Source organism: Solanum dulcamara, chromosome 10 (genome assembly GCF_947179165.1).
Source record: "Solanum dulcamara chromosome 10, daSolDulc1.2, whole genome shotgun sequence".
NCBI classification, from domain to species: domain Eukaryota; kingdom Viridiplantae; phylum Streptophyta; class Magnoliopsida; order Solanales; family Solanaceae; genus Solanum; species Solanum dulcamara.
The window spans coordinates 1,043,170-1,063,047 of record NC_077246.1 but is presented as its reverse complement, the minus strand read 5'-3'; the positions used below and the strand labels follow the sequence as shown (position 1 = coordinate 1,063,047).

The 19,878-nt window shown below is 28.8% G+C and overlaps 1 protein-coding gene across 1 annotated transcript; it reads right to left on the bottom strand.

The window, feature by feature from the left end:
* Positions 1-8,907: 8,907 nt before the first annotated feature.
* On the bottom strand, positions 8,908-9,989 carry LOC129870639 (ethylene-responsive transcription factor ERF017). Its single transcript, XM_055945465.1, has one exon. It carries the CDS (start codon positions 9,897-9,899, stop codon positions 9,153-9,155), a length of 747 nt encoding a protein of 248 aa, XP_055801440.1. The 5' UTR covers positions 9,900-9,989; the 3' UTR covers positions 8,908-9,152.
* Between the last annotated feature and the right edge of the window lie 9,889 nt (positions 9,990-19,878).

Below are 19,878 nucleotides of genomic sequence, written 5' to 3'. Positions count from 1 at the left end.
ATCACGAAAGTAGATGCAGAGTGTAGTATGAGTACCATGACAATAGATACCCAGTAGGCATCATAGGTCGACTGGGCAGAAAAGGTAAACACAATATGAAATAGAGAATAGCCTAAATATGAGTCAACATAAGCATAAAAGGAGGAAAGAGTACTACCTATGAGAACTACAACTATCTATACCCAACTGGGCCCCTATAAGCCCAGCCGGGACACTCGTGCGCAAGTTAAATAAAAATCCGGACGAACTTCCATAAGCCCGCCGAGTACACAGAATAGCTACAACTACCAAGGCTAGGAACCAAGAATCTCCGATGTTAGGAGCCGAAGTACTATATCATTTCCAAACTCAGAATCTCTAAGAGTCAATCGATCTAGTGGTGATTTAGGGGTCGAGGACGGGACTAGGACCCAGATGCTCACCCGAATGTTCAAAATGGCCAAGGCCGAGACTGGGTACCCGGATGCTTGCCATAATACATAAGTGCGGTCGAGGCCGGGACTGGGTACCCGGATGCTCACCGTAACACATCGATATGATCGAGGCCAGGATTGGATACCCAGATGCTCGTCATACTAGCAAGTCGGCGGAGGCCAAGGCTGGGTACCCGGATGCTCCCCGATAATTCAGAATGGAGGTCGAGACTGGGTACCTAGATGCTCATAGGTATTTTATCCTAGGGTGCCGAATATTCTCCTTTCCAACTAAACAATAATAGTACCGAGAATCTCCTTCCCAATGAGTCAACCAATATGCCGCCAAAACTAAAATCGGAGCCAAAGTCAATGATCACGAAATCTAGTGTTGCCGACGCATCATGAAAGTCACGATTATACCGAGTTATGGATGATGGTATTTTTAAGAACAAGAGTAACGCCTAGCTAAGGCCAAACTACCAAGCACTAGCCCGCTACACCATTCTACAAGAATCTAGATCTACCTGAGCGACGTCGGGACATCTAAAGCAAGTTTACATCCTATAATAAGGCCAACATACTCCACCGTATCAACAACATGCTCATTCAACTCTCCTTCTAAAACTAACAAATAACGATAAGATACACATGCTTCTAAATATCTGAAAACCCGATAATAAGCCTAAAGCATGATTTCTAACACCTAAGATATACAATCAAACTACCCAACCCAAATTCCAACTATTTCAACATGCTTTCACACATTTCAGCTCAATCTAAAGAAAGGTAAAACCGTAGCCTACCTTTAGGCTAAACACGCGGGCTCCAAATTACTGTGCCAGAGCTTTTACCTTACGAACTACCTCGTAATGTTTCCAAGCTGTCAAAAATAGAACCAATACATCAATACGGTCGTTTAGACACTAATTTCATAATTTTTGGAGACGGACCAATTTCGGGGTCGAAAACGGGAATTGTGGGACCCACATACAAAATTTTAGATTTGACCCCCAAAATAGGTTCTAAACGTCACCTCAAGCTCACAAATCAGATTTATAACACAATTCGGGGTGGAAAATTACGTAAGACGATCAAACATTCAATTCCCACATTTTCAAACTAAGAAAATAATATAAAACAACCTCTTTACACGTCGATTTCTCAAAAACAAAAATCTGTCAATCAAAAAAAATTACACCATGACGTTCCTTGCAAAAAAAACCACAATCTAGCCTCAAGAATCACTCAAAACGGAGTTATATTGACCAAGATACACTCTTCCAAAATTCCACAAAATTTCATTCTGAAAATGACTAAATCAGTAACTAAAAATGCATTTTTACCTCAAACGAAGCTTCTCCTCGTGTTTCTGAGATTACCACAAGATTCCTCACTAAATTCTCTTGAATTTAGACCCTTGAATCACCATAATCGGGTTTATATAGGTCGAGAAACAATTACTCAAACTTCTTCAAAAACTCAATCTGAAAATGGACACAGCTGCAATTAAAATCGCGCTTTTTACCTGAATCGAATGCTCCAAATCAGTTTTCAATCTCTACAATGCGTTCTCCACGAAAAACCTCACAATTTTGCCTTTTGAATCACCCAATTTGGAGCCCTAATGCTCAAGTTATGGGGTTTTAAAGTTGAAGAAAAAAAAACAAAAAAAAAAAGAAAATGGAAGGGCTGCTATAGCTGCAACACTGCTGCAGTTTTTGAACAAAAAAATAATCAAGATCTCCGATTGGTGCTCGGGATTCGTTTGAAATCCGATAAAAATAAACCAGATATGCTACCCCACTAAATTCAACGTTCCGGACTCAATGGCACATTCAGAATTCTCATACGAGATCATTTTATTAAAAAGTGGATCATACACCCAAGAGTCATTTTAAGCCTCATTCCACAACGGGCCTCGATATTAGTTCGGAAGCCTCAAAAAATGAACGAAGGGTCGTTCTAGACCAAAACCAACATTCCGGAACTAACGAAGGGTCGTTCCTTTTTTTATTATTGATCCAATAATTTATTTATATATAAGAAGGGAACAACAAAATGAAATAAGACAACAAAAAAAGCATTTATACACACTACCAAAAATTTAAAACAAAAAAGAAAGAAGGTAATAGGTTCAAAATCACCGCACAACAAGAATAAAACTATTCTCAACTAATAAAAATTATGTACTAATCGTTTTCCTCTTTGTACTCTATTTTTATTAAAGTTTATATCGATTTCGATAAATTTATTTTTTTCAAGATAATTTTCTCTTATGCAATTTTAGGTGTACATAAGATATGTTCTTTTATTATAAATATATATACTTACTTTGTCCCGAATTCTAGAATTTAAAGTCAAAAAAGCTTAAAATAAAGAGTAGTTGACCACTATGACAAAAAGGCAGATTTTACATTACTTATCATAAATATCGATACAAAGGTGAAATTTCTTATGAGATAAAGTTATGTAGTAGATTGATATTTGTGTTTTTTTATGAGCGATTGTAAATACTACATTTATTTTTAGTGTTAATTGCTATTTTTCAACAATATAATCCTTTTTTTTATGTATTTTATGTTAATTAATTGATGTGATATACACGTGCAATACATATATATTAAGTTTAGAAGAAATATTCTTCCATTTAAATTAATATTATTATATGTATTGTAACTTCTGTTGCAATATTATATAATAAATTCATTTTGCGTAAACTCTTTTATATTAATATGACATATACGTGCTACGCACGTAATCTACACTAGTTTATATCGATTAATGATATTTGCAAAATAATTAAAAGTCAATAAAATTTCTAGTGTCACTTAGAAATTGTTAGACTTACGAAACATAGAATCATATTATTACAAATTCTAATAGTAATTTTGAATTCTTAAAAATGTAAACGAAGAATTTTCAGGATATCAAGTGACCTAACGTTATAATAGCCGATCACATATTACTTCAAAGTTATAACAATCACTTCGACCTCATTGTATCGAATTCGCCTACTGTGATTTATCTTCTGTGCAAATTGCGGGCTATTATAGTGAAGCGAGATCTACCTTGTGTGCACCTAAAGAATGACGGTCGCAGGTGTTCTTATTAAAAAATAATAATAAATATTATAGCAATTCTTCATTTATATATATATTTGTATGTGGTCAAAAATCTCATTTATTTTGTCGCGACGTTAATAATATTTCTCCCTTCATATATATATTTGTATTTGGTCAAGAAAAAAAGAAATCTCATTCATTTTGTCGTGATGTTTTGGTTATGCTAATACAATTACTTTTGGTCCATTTTTATCTAATTTTTAAAATTTATATGGATGTTTTTTCATAATTTAAATTTTAAAAGTATTTCTCTTAATTAACTTTCATGTTTCACCGCTATATAAGTATAATATTTTTGATAGATCGTGAAGATGAAATTTGGGAAAGAGAATTTATTGTATTTTCCTAGATCTACAAAAGCAAAAGATTTTCTAGTCAAAATAGGATTCATTTTGACTAGAACACCCTTATTGTCTATACATTTAACACGAATTTGTCGTAATGCTAAAACTATGATTAATGCATCCCCGTCTTACTTTTCCTTTTTTTAAAATAAGAAAAAGATAATAAATTTTTCGAAATTAAAACTCACTTTTGACAACTATTAGACAAGTGATACTATCCGACAAAGGCCACACATTTGTTTCTGTATTTTTTTATGGGAAAACTAAACAAACTAGATTCATTAGGCAAACTATTTATTCAAAATGGATTCAACTCAAACTATTTATTCGAATTGGACTCACGACCTTAAATATTTACCCATTTGCCCCTTGTTCTATTCAATAAACCACTGCTTATTCATCATTGATACTATCGGAGTATATAAATACTTAAATGGTATTCATATGTATACTCTAATAGTATCTATATATTTTGACGGTATCAAACAGTAATTAAATAGTGTTTTCACCGAAACACTGCATGTTATATATATACTCTAATAGTATCAGGGAGTTGCTGAGTACTGTTCTCAATTTTTCGTTGATATATACTCCAATGAAATCAGACAATAAACGCGATTAACACTTAAAATTACGAGGGGGTATGAAATTAAGGGGGTAATCCTTGTAAATAGTTTTTATTTTGGGATACAAGCGTTGATTTTCCCTTTTTTTTATTGATCCAATAATTTATTTATATATAAGAAGGGAACAAAAAATTGAAATAAGACAACAAAAAAAGCATTTATACACACTGCCAAAAATCTCAAACAAAAAAAGAAAGAAGAAAAGTAATAGGTTCAAAATCACCGCACAACAAGAATAAAACTATTCTCAACTAATAAAAATTATTTACTAATCGTTTTCTTCTTTGTACTCTATATTTATTAAAGTTTATATCGATTTCGATAAATTTATTTTTTTCAAGATAATTTTCTCTTATGCGATTTTAGGTGTACGTAAGATATGTTCTTTTATTATAAATATATATACTTACTTTGTCCCGAATTCTAGAATTTGAAGTCAAAAAAGCTTAAAATAAAGAGTAGTTGACCACTATGACAAAAAGGCAGATTTTACATTACTTATCATAAATATCGATACAAAGGTGAAATTTCTTATGAGATAAAGTTATGTAGTAGATTGATATTTGTGTTTTATTATGAGCGATTGTAAATACTGCATTTATTTTTAGTGTTAATTGCTATTTTTCAACAATATAATCTTTTTTTATGTATTTAATGTTAATTAATTGATGTGATATACACGTGCAATACATATATATTAATTTTAGAAGAAATATTCTTCCATTTAAATTAATATTATTATATGTATTGTAATTTTTGTTGCAATATTATATAATAAATTCATTTTGCGTGAAATCTTTTATATTAATATGACATATACGTGCAGCGCACGTAATCTACACCAGTTTATATAAAAGAAGGGGGCCGGGGGGGAATCTAAATAAAACTACAAAAAAAGCATTTATACACACTGCCAAAAATCTCAAAAAAAATAAAATAATAGGTTCAAAATCACCGTACAACAAGAATAAAACTATTCTCAACTAATAAAAATTATGTACTAATCTTTTTCTTCTTTGTACTCTATATTTATTAAATTTTATATCGATTTCGATAAATTTATTTTTTGCAATATAAATTTCTCTTGTGCAATTTTAGGTGTACGTAAGATGTGATCAAATCGGCTCAAACAATCTTCTTTATTTAATCTCAAATGAGTACTACTTACTTACATGCTCTAGCAAATATAATTATTTTTTATTTGATTTAATCTTGCATATTTACATATCCATTTTAATACTCACTCCATAAATATGCTAGACTTTAATGATTCAACATTCACCTTGAATAACCACCATATTGAGTTAAAAGGTATTTTTTTCTTGCTATATTGATATCATGTAAATATCACACATAAATATATACCGATATATAAAAATACACACGGGAGATACACATGTATGAAAATGGAATATACAAATATACAAGGAGATATGTACATATATAAACCTCCTTCATCTTTTATTTTATTTTTATCGGCTTTTTGTTGGTTGGAAATATCATAACATGGGCTCTCAATATAATAGTTACGTGTTTAATTATAATTTTTTCTACTCATGATTGATGAGTTTATCGATTAATGATATTTGCAAAATAATTAAAAGTCAATAAAATTTCTAGTGTCACTTAGAAAGTGTTAGACTTACGAAACATAGAATCATATTATTACAAATTCTAATAGTAATTTTGAATTCTTAAAATTGTAAACGAAGAATTTTCAGGATATCAAGTGACCTAGCGTTATTATAGCCGATCACATATTACTTCAAAGTTATAACAATCACTTCGACCTCATTGTATGGAATTCGCCTACTGTGATTTATCTTCTGTGCAAATTGCGGGCTATTATAGTGAAGCGAGATCTACCTTGTGTGCACCTAAAGAATGACGGTCGCAGGTGTTCTTATTAAAAAATAATAATAAATATTATAGAAAATTCTTCATTTATATATATATTTGTACTTGGTCAAGAAATCTCATTTATTTTATCGCGACGTTAATAATATTTCTCCCTTCATATGTATATTTGTATTTGGTCAAGAAAAAAAGAAATCTCATTCATTTTGTCGTGATGTTTTGGTTATGCTAATACAATTACTTTTGGTCCATTTTTATCTAATTTTTAAAATTTATATGGATGTTTTTTCATAATTTAAATTTTAAAAGTATTTCTCTTAATTAACTTTCATGTTTCACCGCTATATAAGTATAATATTTTTGATAGATCGTGAAGATGAAATTTGGGAAAGAGAATTTATTGTATTTTCCTAGATCTACAAAAGCAAAAGATTTTCTAGTCAAAATAGGATTCATTTTGACTAGAACATCCTTATTGTCTATACATTTAACACGAATTTGTCGTAATGCTAAAACTATGATTAATGCATCTCCTTCTTACTTTTCCTTTTTTAAAAATAAGAAAAAGATTATAATTTTTTCAAAATTAAAACTCACTTTTGACAACTATTAGACAAGTGATACTATCCGACAAAGGCCACACATCTGTTTCTGTATTTTTTTATGGGAAAACTAAACAAACTAGATTCATTAGGCAAACTATTTATTCAAAATGGATTCAACTCAAACTATTTATCCGAAATGGACTCACGGCCTTAAATATTTACCCATTTGCCCCTTGTTCTATTTAATAAACCACTGCTTATTCATCATTGATACTATCGGAGTATATAAATATTTAAATGGTATTCATATGTATACTCTAATAGTATCTATATATTTTGACGGTATCAAACAGTAATTAAATAGTGTTTTCACCGAAACACTGCATGTTATATATATACTCTAATAGTATCAGGGAGTTGCTGAGTAGTGTTCTCAATTTTTCGTTGATATATACTCCGATGAAATCAGACAATAAACGCGAATTAACAGTTAAAAATACGAGGGGGTATGAAATTAAGGGGGTAACTCCTTGTAAATAGTTTTTCTTTTGGGATACAAGCATTGATTTTCCCTTTTTTATTATTGATCCAATAATTTATTTATATATAAGAAGGGAACAAAAAAATGAAATAAGACTACAAAAAAAGCATTTATACACACTGCCAAAAATCTCAAAAAAAAAAGAAAAAAAAGTAATAAGTTCAAAATCACCGCACAACGAGAATAAAACTATTCTCAACTAATTTTTTAGGGACAATTTCAAATATATAAAATAAGTTAATTAGCTTAAAATAAATATAGTCATGTTTTATTTAAATAAAAAGTAGCCAAGAACATATGAAATATATACATTGACTATACAATATAATTTGTCAAAAGTTATAGAAAGTATACATTGAGTATACAATATATATTAATTATACCAGATCTATACACTGCAAATACATTACGATACACTTAAAAGCTAAATATAACATAACTATAAATGAAATATACATTGTCTATATATGCTTATACAACGAATGACCATTTTTTTGATAATTACTTTTACTGAATAGCCATGTGGCGTACTTATCCCTTTAAATTATGTACTGATCTTTGTCTTCTTCGTGCTCTATATTTATTAGAGTTTATATCGATTGCGATAAATTTGATTTTTTCAAAATAATTTTCTCTTATGCGATTTTAGGTGTATGTAAGATATGATCAAATCAATTCAAACAATATTCTTTATTTAATCTTAAATGGGTACTGCCTACTTACATGTTCTAGCGAATATGATTATTTTTTATTTTATTTAATCTTTGCATATTTACATATCCATCTTAATACTCACTCTATAAATATACCAAAGTTTAATGATCCATCATTCACTTGAATAGCCATCATATTGAGTTGAAAAGTGTTTTTTGTTACTATATTGATATCATGTATATATCACAAGTAGATATACACAGATATATCGAAATACACGTGGGAGATACACATGTCAGAAAATGGAATATACAAATATACAAGGAGATATGTACATGTATACATCTCCTTCATTCTTTAAAGATTTACCTAAGTATACAAAGTAAAATGTAGGGGAAAAAACATGTCTTGATTTTTTAGATTTCTTATCGAGCGATAATTGAGATGCGAGAACTTAATTGTTTGTTTTTCATTTTTTATTTTATTTTTATCGTCTCTTTATTGGTTGAAAATATCATAACACAGACTTTCAATATAGTAGTTACGTGTTTAATTATAATTTTTTCTACTCATGATTGATGAGTTTATCGATTAATGATATTTGCAAAATAATTAAAAGTCAATAAAATTTCTAGTGTCAGAAATCACGTAACCTAGCATTATTATAGCCGAGCAAATATTACTTTAGAGTTATAACAATCACTTCGAGCTCAACTAATAACATTCACTTCTACATTTAAATAAGTTTCTGTTCTCATCAATTCAATTATTAATTTTTTTCCGTAGAAACACTGGTCGAATATTGATCAAGCATAACTCTAATTTAATAAGAATGATTATCAAATTGATTAATAAAAAAATTACATCTTCTTTTATGTATAGAAAGTCACATATGCTGTGGCAATTCTAGCAACCCAAAAAAACGTCTAGAATTGTCTACAAAACCAACAACTAAAGTTTTACAATTCAATTCTACTTAATACTTATTGTTACTTCTAATCTTATATTAAACTTTATACTAACCATTATTAATATAGTGTAACATTTTTAATCTTCAAAATTCCAAAGAAACGAAGGTCCTTGTGATTGAAATCCATCATAATTTAAATAATTCTCTTCTTCTAATGATTCCAAATTAGGCATTTGTGGTGGCGATGGTGGTACGAAAAATTCACCCGATAAATCATCGAAACCCGGAAAAATACCGAAATTGGACATATTATTACCCGTCCCCAACGACGAAAACATGTCCATAAATCCATTACCCAAGGACAATTCCGTATTTTCACTACCCACTCTACCGGAAACAGGAGATTCCGCCCGAAATATATCCATATCCAAGGACAATTCCGTCTTTTCCCTTTCCACTCTATCAGAAACCGAAACCGACGGAGATTCCGCCCGAAACATTTCCGACGACGAAGAAGAAAGATCCGAACTCTCCCTCTCCCTCGGCCCGACCCGGGTAAGAACCGAATCTGTATTATTAGCAAACTGTGCCGCCGCTGATTGAATCTCCGACGGAGTCATAGACCTTCCGTTCAGTATATCCGGTGGATTTTCCGGGAAATTGAAATTAGCAGTTTTACCCCGCAAACAAAAAAGTGCGGCATCGAATGCTTTAGCAGCTTTTTCTGGCGTATCATAAGAACCCAACCAAATTCTTTCTCTACTATTGGGTAATCTAATTTCCGATACCCATTTCCCCCATTTCCTCTTCCTTACTCCCCTGTATGAAGACGACGACGACGATGGTGAATATTCAGATGAATCTTTTCCATTGGGTTTCACCATTTTTAGTTTTTTTTTTAAAAAAAATTATCTTTTGGAGAATTGAATCGAAATTGATGAAATTGGACTGTGGGTTGTTGTTAAAATTTGGAATTGGCGGCTCTATTTATATGTTGTGGGAGAGTGAAGTGAAGAGTGTAAGGTCAACAGGCCGTGTTGTGGACTACGCGGTACGGGTATTTTAGAAGAAGAAGAAGAAAGGAGAAGAGGAGGAGGACCACGTGTGATTTAACTTCCTCGTGGATATTAAATTTAGATGTCTCGTGGAAGTTGGGTTATAAAGAGTTTCGTTTCGTCTCAAATTATCTATTGTGATTCTTAAAAGATTTTTTATTTATGTGTTATATGTCATCATCACAAAAATAAAATTAATAAATTATTTAAATTAAAATTAATTTAAAATAATAGATACATTGATGATCATTCGATGCCTTTTTTACTTATCATCATGAAAAGATTCCAACTATCTTCTTTAACTCACATCCCTTCTTAGTATTTGACTTTTAATTCTTTTTTTTTTAATTATGTTACGTTATTTATGATGTATTATATTTTTTATGAGTAAATCTATAATCACATTTAGAATTTATGAGGAGCTTGATCACTCAAACCTTATCCAAGCTTTTGAATTTAAAACAAAAATTTCAATTTTAATCTTGCAGTTTAATGGAAAATACTTAAAGTACATATTGAGTTAACATAGCAAAAATAGTTAATCTCTATGCTCGTGCATATCAAGCTGATCATCACTTTTCATCCTATTGATTAAGGTAATTTAATTTATTTCTTCACATGAATCCCATCTCAAAATTTAATCGATGTTATGATTTTATATTTATAATTTGTTTAGTTTTCAACTTGATGATAATTTTAGAATATGTTATAACTACATATTAACTTATGTACTACTCTATTAGCGGTAGAGTTTTAGTAGACAATTTTTAGAAAATCAAAACAAGATAAATCATCTGCGATAATGAATTTATTTTGTTGACATATTTTTTGATAATGACTTTTTAAATTTGTCGTTTTACAAATAAATTAACATAATATCTCTTATACATGCTTTGGATCTACTAACTTATGAGTTTTTTTGTAATTTACTTTAATCTAACTTATTTTTATCGAGCTTTTTCTTGTTGCATCATGCAGATTTAATGTATTATATTTTGATATTTTGATTACATGTACAATGGACCTATAAAATTTATATTTGTTGGATAATTTAATGATTTCTACTCAATAGACTTTGCTATAGTCAAGCTTATTTTGTGGTGTTGTTATTATTTCTTTAGATTTTCATTTTTATCAATTTTATTGTTATCATTATTTTTTTGGCTGAAACTTTCTTATCATTTTTAAAATTTCTTCTATCATATAAAATTTCTCCACATGTATTTAAATCTAAGATAATAATTGATATTATTACTTTCAAAATTTTGAATTAGACTTAATTTGAAATGAATTGCCATATATATTTTCACGGTATACTCATAATAGCATATTGGTGGTGTTTGTAACTTTTAAACTTTATCTAATTAATATTAAAATAATATATTAATTATTTATAAAAAATAGTTTAAATTTTTTAAAACTAAATCCTAATATTATCTGCCATTAGTAAGTTATATATATTACTAAAGAATAAAATCTACACCATATTTTAAAAAGGCTAACCAAATCTAAAAATCAAAAAAAAAAAAGAAGAGATATAGTTAATTAAATGAATAGAAGATGATCCCTTTTTTTTCATTCAAATTTTTCTTTGCATTGAAAATAGTTTATTTTTATGTGGTATAAATTAATTTGATTATAGTATTTTTTATATTGATCTCTAAAATTCATTTATTGTTCATTCTTATTTTATGAAATTATATTTGATTAAATAAAAATGGTCTTATTTTGTAAGATTGAACGAGAGAGGAGTGTGCTAAAAAGGTTGCAACGTGCTTTGCAATTATATTTATAGCTTAGCTAAAAATAGAATTAATATTTTTAATACTAGGTTTTAAATTGATCTATGAATTTAAAATTTAATTAATTAACGCAAATATCAATTCAACACACGTCACATGTGCTATTAATCTTCATTATACTAAAAGAAGGAGAAGTTGTTAGAATAATGTTTGGTCTCTTTGAAGAACATATCCTCATTGCACATAGATTAGGGTAAAATTTTGTTAGCAACAAGTGTATATATAAAATCAGAACATTGTACTTATACATGTACTTTTGTTACTCAATAATAATTCGTATTAGTTATTTTAAGTTTGAAAATTATTATATTTTAAAATATCTACGCAACGCGTGGGTAAGTATACTAGTAATATTAAAAGTAAAATATTTGTGTATATAGTTTACCTTTTGTCAAATTTCATTTTGTAGAACTATACTAAGTATGTCATTGTTGTTGATTTTTAAAAAATAATGACCTCATTTGATTTAGCATAGATAAAAAAGACTTTTCAATCTTATGATTCTAAATCAAAGTTATATCAAATGAACCAACATATTGCTTAATTTTATGACTCTAAACTTGTCATGTATAAAATTAAAATTAATGTATTACCAAAAAAAAAAAAAAAAAACTAAAAATAAAACTGAGTAAATAGTAATTAGGAGAAGATGAGCATAGAGTACAACACTCAATTACTTACGATTTTTCTATCCTGATTTTCGACATTCATCATTTCTATATGGTGTCATATTTTTAATAAATTGAAGGTGTGTCATATGTTATTTCATGTCTGATTGACTCTCTCAAATTGTTCTTCGATTTACCTTTACTTTTCTTAAATCTCTACAATCAACTTTTCACACCTCCTTACTAATATATTGGTGAATCTAATTAGGAGAAGATGAGCATAGAGTACAACACTCAATTACTTACGATTTTTCTATTCTGATTTTCGACATTCATCATTTCTATATGGTGTCATATTTTTAATAAATTGAAGGTGTGTCATATGTTATTTCATGTCTGATTGACTCTCTCAAATTGTTCTTCGATTTACCTTTACTTTTCTTAAATCTCTACAATCAACTTTTCACACCTCCTTACTAATATATTGGTGAATCTCTTGTATTCATATCATTTAAGTCTCATTTTTCCTCATCTTGTCTGTTACACAGGGCACTCCTTGTCTTTTATAATTTGTTCTTAATTTTATCTCTCTTAATATACAAACTGCACATCTATACGTGCATCTTCATCTCTATTTTGTTTTAAAAATAGTTATCTCAATTTTATTTTATTTTGAGTGTTTAAGACAAAACACTATTTTTGAAAATTATAAACACAATAATAGAGTAAATAATTAATGAATAAAAGTTATGTATCAAGACATTAATGACAAAGGCGTATTCAGGATTTTAAAACGATGGGTGCACTATTACGAAAAGATGGATCTAAGTTATAAATTTGATCGGTTTGTCATTTAGGTTCTTATCATTGAAAATCATTAAATTTTCAAATTGTAGATTTAAAATTATTTTTTATCCATCCAAACCACATAGCGAGGTTTTACTCATATTTAAAAAGAAAAATAAAACGAGATAGATAAAAGTTTCAATTCTATCCTCATTTACATTCAATCATCATCGCACAACATTATATAATAATTCGAGTGTGGATTCACACATCTATATTTAAATATTTTTTAAAAAATATAACACTATTATATATAATTACGACAGGAAAGCATGGGTTCATGTGAACCCAGTGACCCCCTTCTGGGTACGCCCTTGATTAGTGATAGTATAGTTAAGAAACCCTTCTAATAATATTTTTTAAGTGGCGTATAAAATAAAATATCACAAATAATTTAAAATGGAGAGAGTATATATGTGTTTTTGAGGTGCCACGTAGTTTGGACTTAATTTGACATGTCAACAATTTTTATTATTTTTATGGGACCCACTTTGACATGTCTTTGAATATTCCTTCAACTTGTTCTCCTTTATCATAAGTATTAATAATTGCTCGAACTTATCAAATCGTTTATTTACACACACACTCTATATGAGAGAGAATTAATTTTATAGGCTTTTAAATAAATTTTATGACCTTTTTATTGTTTTATGAGGTCTATATTATTTTATTGTTATTATTATTTATTTTTTTGTAAATTTTATATTATTTTTCTTATTAGTGATTGATATGCTTTCTCCATTATTTTCTTTTTTTTTTATTTGTATTTAGTGTATTTGAGCTGAGAGTCATTTGGAGACAATATCTCTACCTCCACGAAATAGAAATAAAATCTGCGTACTCTTTGTCTTTCTCAGATCCCACTTAGTGAATTTCATTAAGTATGTTATTGTTGTATGACCTTTTTATAAGAATTTTTCATTTTATGCATAAGAGATTTGAAAAAAATATTTTTTTCAATTCAATTTGTAAGTCACCAAGAAATCTCATTTCCTCCATATATATTTAGATCTATAGTCGGTTTAGAAAATATTGAATTAGTGGAACTCATTGATTATATTCTACATTCTTTGTTGTTGTTTGTTTTAATAAAAGCAGAATAATAATTTCAGTGTACGTCAATATATATAAATATTAAATATTTTTAGTGAAATTTCTGACTTCACTATGTTTGACTGATGGAGTGGGGGGTTGGGGGGTCATATTATTATTTTAATAACTAACATTAAAAATTGATAGGTTAATAGAGTACGAAAAATAATAGTCCAAAAGGAACTAATAATCTATCTTTCGTACGTACTTTCTTAAAGAAAATAGTTAACATAATAAAATGTAGTACGGAGGAATTCTTAACTGAGTCAAAAAAAAAACGCATGGAATTTTAGTCCAATATTATTTTATTTTATTTTTGTACATTGATCATTGCAAAAGTCATTAATTCATTGTATTTGTTGAAAAATTAATTAAAGGAACTAATAATCTATGTTTCGTACGTACTTTCTTAAAGAAAATATAAACATAATAAAACGTAGTACGGAGGAATTCTCAATTGAGTCAAAAAAAAAAAACGCATGGAATTTTAGTCCAATATTTTTTATTTTTTTTTTGTACATTGATTATTGCAAAAGTCATTAATTCATTGTATTTGTTGAAAAATTAATTAAAGGAGCTAAGCATGCTTAGTGAGACTGTGTTTACTTCTTAATTACGAGTGTTACTTTACTTAATTTGATTTTCTTGATATGACTAGAAATTAAACAAGTTATTTACTAATCAAAGAGAAACTATACTTTCAGCTAAAATAAAAAAATTAATTTTAAAAAATTGACGTTGCATGTGTTTAAAAAACTACTACACAAAAATAATTAGCATGTCTTTTACGTAAGGATGACACAAACAAATCGAGTGATTTGATAAAGTTGGAATGATATAGAAAAAATTAGCATGATTTGTTTTTTTAAAAAAATTGAACCATTTTTCGATTTGTGTGTGTTACTCTGGTGTAAGAATTATGTTAGTTTTTCCAGTATCATTTTAATTTTATCGAATGTCCCTAAAGGAACATCATTGTTTTGATTTATGCGACCTCTTTTTTCCCCATTTATTTAGGTTTCGAAACGTCAAATTTGAATTCCGCCTCTATAGCAAAAGTAATCAAATTCCAAATTCATAAACTTTAAATTTTAGCTCCGTCAATATCACAGGCGTCAGAGCTTACGTATTTAAAATGTGGAAGCAATAAACATAATGTCATTGAAGGAGCTCATGTGATTAAATGCACCTGACTAGAACTGGTACTATCAAAATAATAATAAAAATATAATATAAGAAAAAAGGTACCCACGTTTAAACCATTGTTTTTTTTATATATATAATAGTCTTTACTACACAACATTCAAAAAAAAAAACAATCAAATTAGACTTGTTGTAAATTCCTATTTAGTTCTCAGCGTGTGGACTTGTAAGAAGAGAAATATTACAAGAATTCTCTCCTACTATTTTCATCTAATTAATTATAACAAAGGTGAGACTCAAAATATTTACTATACGAAATATAATATCACTAGGCCTTGAAGATTTTTTTTTCCTCCTACAAAAAGACAATTAATTTTTATAATTTATATAGACGACACTTCTATGGTGGCTTAGTTAGTTGAGCGGGGAATCTTTCAGATGGCGCACGAGTTCTGAATTTGATGCCATCTGCATACATTTCTTGATTAAGCTCATCGCATAGAGCTTATCCTCGTGCAATTTACATTTTTTATGTGATTTCTATACAATTATACTGGAGCGAAAATTATCTAAAGCTCATCCAAATAATTGAAACTACAATTTTTGTACTTTTATGAATAAATATCACTTGGTCTTGCAGTATTTTTTTCTCCTCGACAATCTATATAGCCATTTCGATTGTGGTCGAGTTGATTGAGTAAGGGATCTCTCAGATGGCGAGTTCTGGATTCGATATCATTTCATGCGCGCTTCTTGGTAAAGCTCACCGCACTAAGTTTACCCTAGTGCAATTTACATCTTTTATATAATTTGTAGACAGTTACACTGGAATAAAATTTATCTAAAGCACACCCAAATAGTAGAGACTATAAATTTTCTTGTACTTTTATGAATAAATATCACCAGCTCTTGAAGTATTTTTTTTTCCCTCCTACAAAATGACAATCTATATAGTCATTTTTGTTGTGGTCGAGGTGGTTGAGTAAAGAATCTCTCAAATGGCGAGTTTTGGATTCAATATCATTCAGATGCACTTCTTGGTTGAGTTCATCGCACATAGTTTACCCAAATACAATTTACATCTTCTATGTGATTTGTAAGCGATTACACTAAAACAAAATTTATCTAAAACACACTCAAATAATAACGTTTGCGAATTTTCTTTGTTCCAACAAAATAATACAAGGAGGATCGAAACAGGACCACATGTGATTTAAATTCCACGTGGATAATAGTAGTACTCTTTTTTGGCTGTGTCGTGGAAGCTGGTTCATAATAATAAGTTAATTAGATACATGCCACGTAGTTTGGACAAAAATTGACATGTCAGCATTTTTTGCTCTTTTTGTGGGACCTACTATGCCACGTATTGGACAAAATTTGACATGCGTATGTTTTTTTCTGGTCTTTCATGTTTTGTCTATTTATGGAGTTTTTAGTCAAAAAGAATTCCCTCATAGAGTGTTAGTCATTAGGTCTATTTTTATCATTAATATAATTCTGAGCCTTTTAAATCTCAAAATTTTATGACATTTTTTTAAATAATTTTTATATAACTAACAGAATAAATTTAAAAGTTAACGCTATTTTGGGGAATTGACCATTGACCTTCTTAAATTCTGTAGAAGCATAAGAAACTTTCCTAGAACATCTGAATTTCTCAATCAGGGTCCAATAAATTTTTACTGCAATTATGACGAGCATCTGGGTGCAAGAGAATCGCCTTTTCCATTCGACTTGACAAATTCAATAGCAGCTCTTAGCCCGATTTCAACACCTGCAAGCCGATTCTTCAGCTCCTGAATAGGTGCTGCAAATCTTAATGTATAGAACGACTATATTGAGGAGCTAGTAAGGAAAGGGTAGGTAAGCTAGTGTCGATTCGATTAAAAAAAAAGAATTTAGTTGATAAAATATTCTATATGGAGAAAGCATCTGATCATATATCATAAAATCTTTATGAAAAAAGAATTCACTCATTCAACTTAATTTAAAAATAAATAGAAAAGGTGCAGGAGTAGATAATTAAGTTTGGTATCGAGCTGCTAAGAAAAGAGAATTTAGTTGACTAAAAGTATTTGATCCGGAGGAATTAATATCTGATCACATATTACAAAACCTTCACAAAAAAAAAGACGGATTCACTCATTCTAAAGATTGGTAGAAAAGGTTTGAAAGTTACAACTACAAACGCCATAAAAATCATCTCAAAAAAATTGATTGATTTTGAATCGTTCGAAAAAAAACTAACCAAGCTCAATTAATTCTTTTACATCAAAACCTAAAAAATTATAAATTTTTTTAAATTTTTAGTAAAAAGTGTTTTGCCTTAAAATTAATTTTTTCAATGTAAATTCAAATTTATCGTTAGTGAGAAACGAAACAAAAATTAGGCATAAAGGGGCCTTTAATTATTTGGTCAGCAGTCAGCTATATTCTCACATTTTTTTTCTGCTCAAACTTCAAATTATATTATGGGAATGATAAGCGCGTTAGTCTATTATTTCCTTAAAGTACTCACTCACTTATCAGAAAACATTATATATATATATATATATATATATATATATATATGTTCACACTTACTTATATACAAGTTATAACTAAATTTTATTTAATTGTTTGCTCTTTTCCCTATGTTTTGGTTTTTTTATAGTATCGTTTCATATATCGAGCCAGATATAAATATCAAAGAAAAATTAAGCGAATTGATACATATTATTAGTGTATTATTTAATATAGTTATAATTTTACATAATTATAAATCACGAATATAGTTTAATAAAATTTGCAATTATACAAATGTGAAAACTCATACAAATATGGAAGTGAATTTAGGGGATCATAAACACATCTCTGAAGCAAATTGTATTTCCTTTTGTATTTGTATATTTCGAAGCTCATATATAAATCTGTGAGGGCTCATATACAAATCTTTAGAGATTTGTATTTGTATACAAAACGACTTTAGGGGCTCATCTACAAATCTCTAAAGTAAATTCGTATTTGTATGTACAATCTCTTTGAAAGTCCAGTTTATATAATATATACAAAATGAAAAGTTCAATTTGTATAATACAGTGAAATATACAAATGGAAATTGTTATAACAACTAAAACTATAACTATGAAACAAAATCAGACAAACAGTAGCTAAGGAACCTATTTATATTTCGAGTCTTTATTTTTGAAAGTTTCACTAAAAACAATCGCCTTAGCTCAAGCATGTGCAACTTGATTCACTAATTTTTCAATTAAAAATAGTCACAGACTGAAAATTCTTCATTAATTAGTTCCTTACAATCACAAACAAGAGAATAAAATAAAATTTATGTAAAATGACATGAAAATCTTTTAATTTAGATTTTCTAGTTTATTTTTAACATGTAAGGGTGTGCACTTATTGCCAATGAAGTGAATCCAAATCTTGAAAACTATAGTTCATATATATATCTCAAAAAAAAAAGAAAATACTAGAGATATTTATAATTTATATCTTTTCGAGCCATAATAAATAGGTAGAGTTATCTGTATATATATTGGTAGAATATAAGAGATACCATTAGTGCTCGACTATGCATTTTGCCTCGGGAAAATTTACTCAATTTGACTTCAAAGATCATACATAGCACCTAATGAGAGTTTGAGTGTACTTAAAATGGTGTCATACTTCATCTATCACACACACACACACATATATATATATATATATATATATATATATATATAATAAATCATTTTAACTTTAAACGAAGGTGATTCATCTGACTCCTTTACGGTATCCTGACTTTGCCTGCTTGTATTCTTTTCTTCAGATTTTTTCTATTTTTAATTTAAAAGATTAGCCCTATAAGCTCTACCTGATGGTCAGGTGCACTAGAGATGTTACTATCAAATAATTAAGACATCAAGTTAGTCAAATTAGACTTGTTGTAATTCCTAACTATCAGCGTGTGGACTCCAAAAACATCTAGAAGTTGGAATATTAGTTAAATTCTCCAAATGGTATGAAACTAATGTCTAATGTGCGAGATTAATAGCGGATTCAAATTTTTTGTTAATAAAATTTGAAAAATAAAAATATACCACATGAAATTTAAACTTAAAAGCCACAGTAAATTTTAAATTTTTTAAATTATTTAGTCATTCTCTAATCTTATATATAGAAAATTCAAAATATATATACACACTAGCATTTTAAAAAATATTTTATATATATAATAATTTTTACCGAGAAATTTAAGGTGAACACCCTTGCCTTCTTCTATGTCCGCCACGAGGAGAGATGTCCTTTATTTACACAACATAATAAGTATAA

Bases quoted from the DNA above. Each gene is read 5' to 3' on its own strand.
- LOC129870639 (XM_055945465.1), bottom strand. From the start codon at position 9,899: ATGGTGAAACCCAATGGAAAAGATTCATCTGAATATTCACCATCGTCG.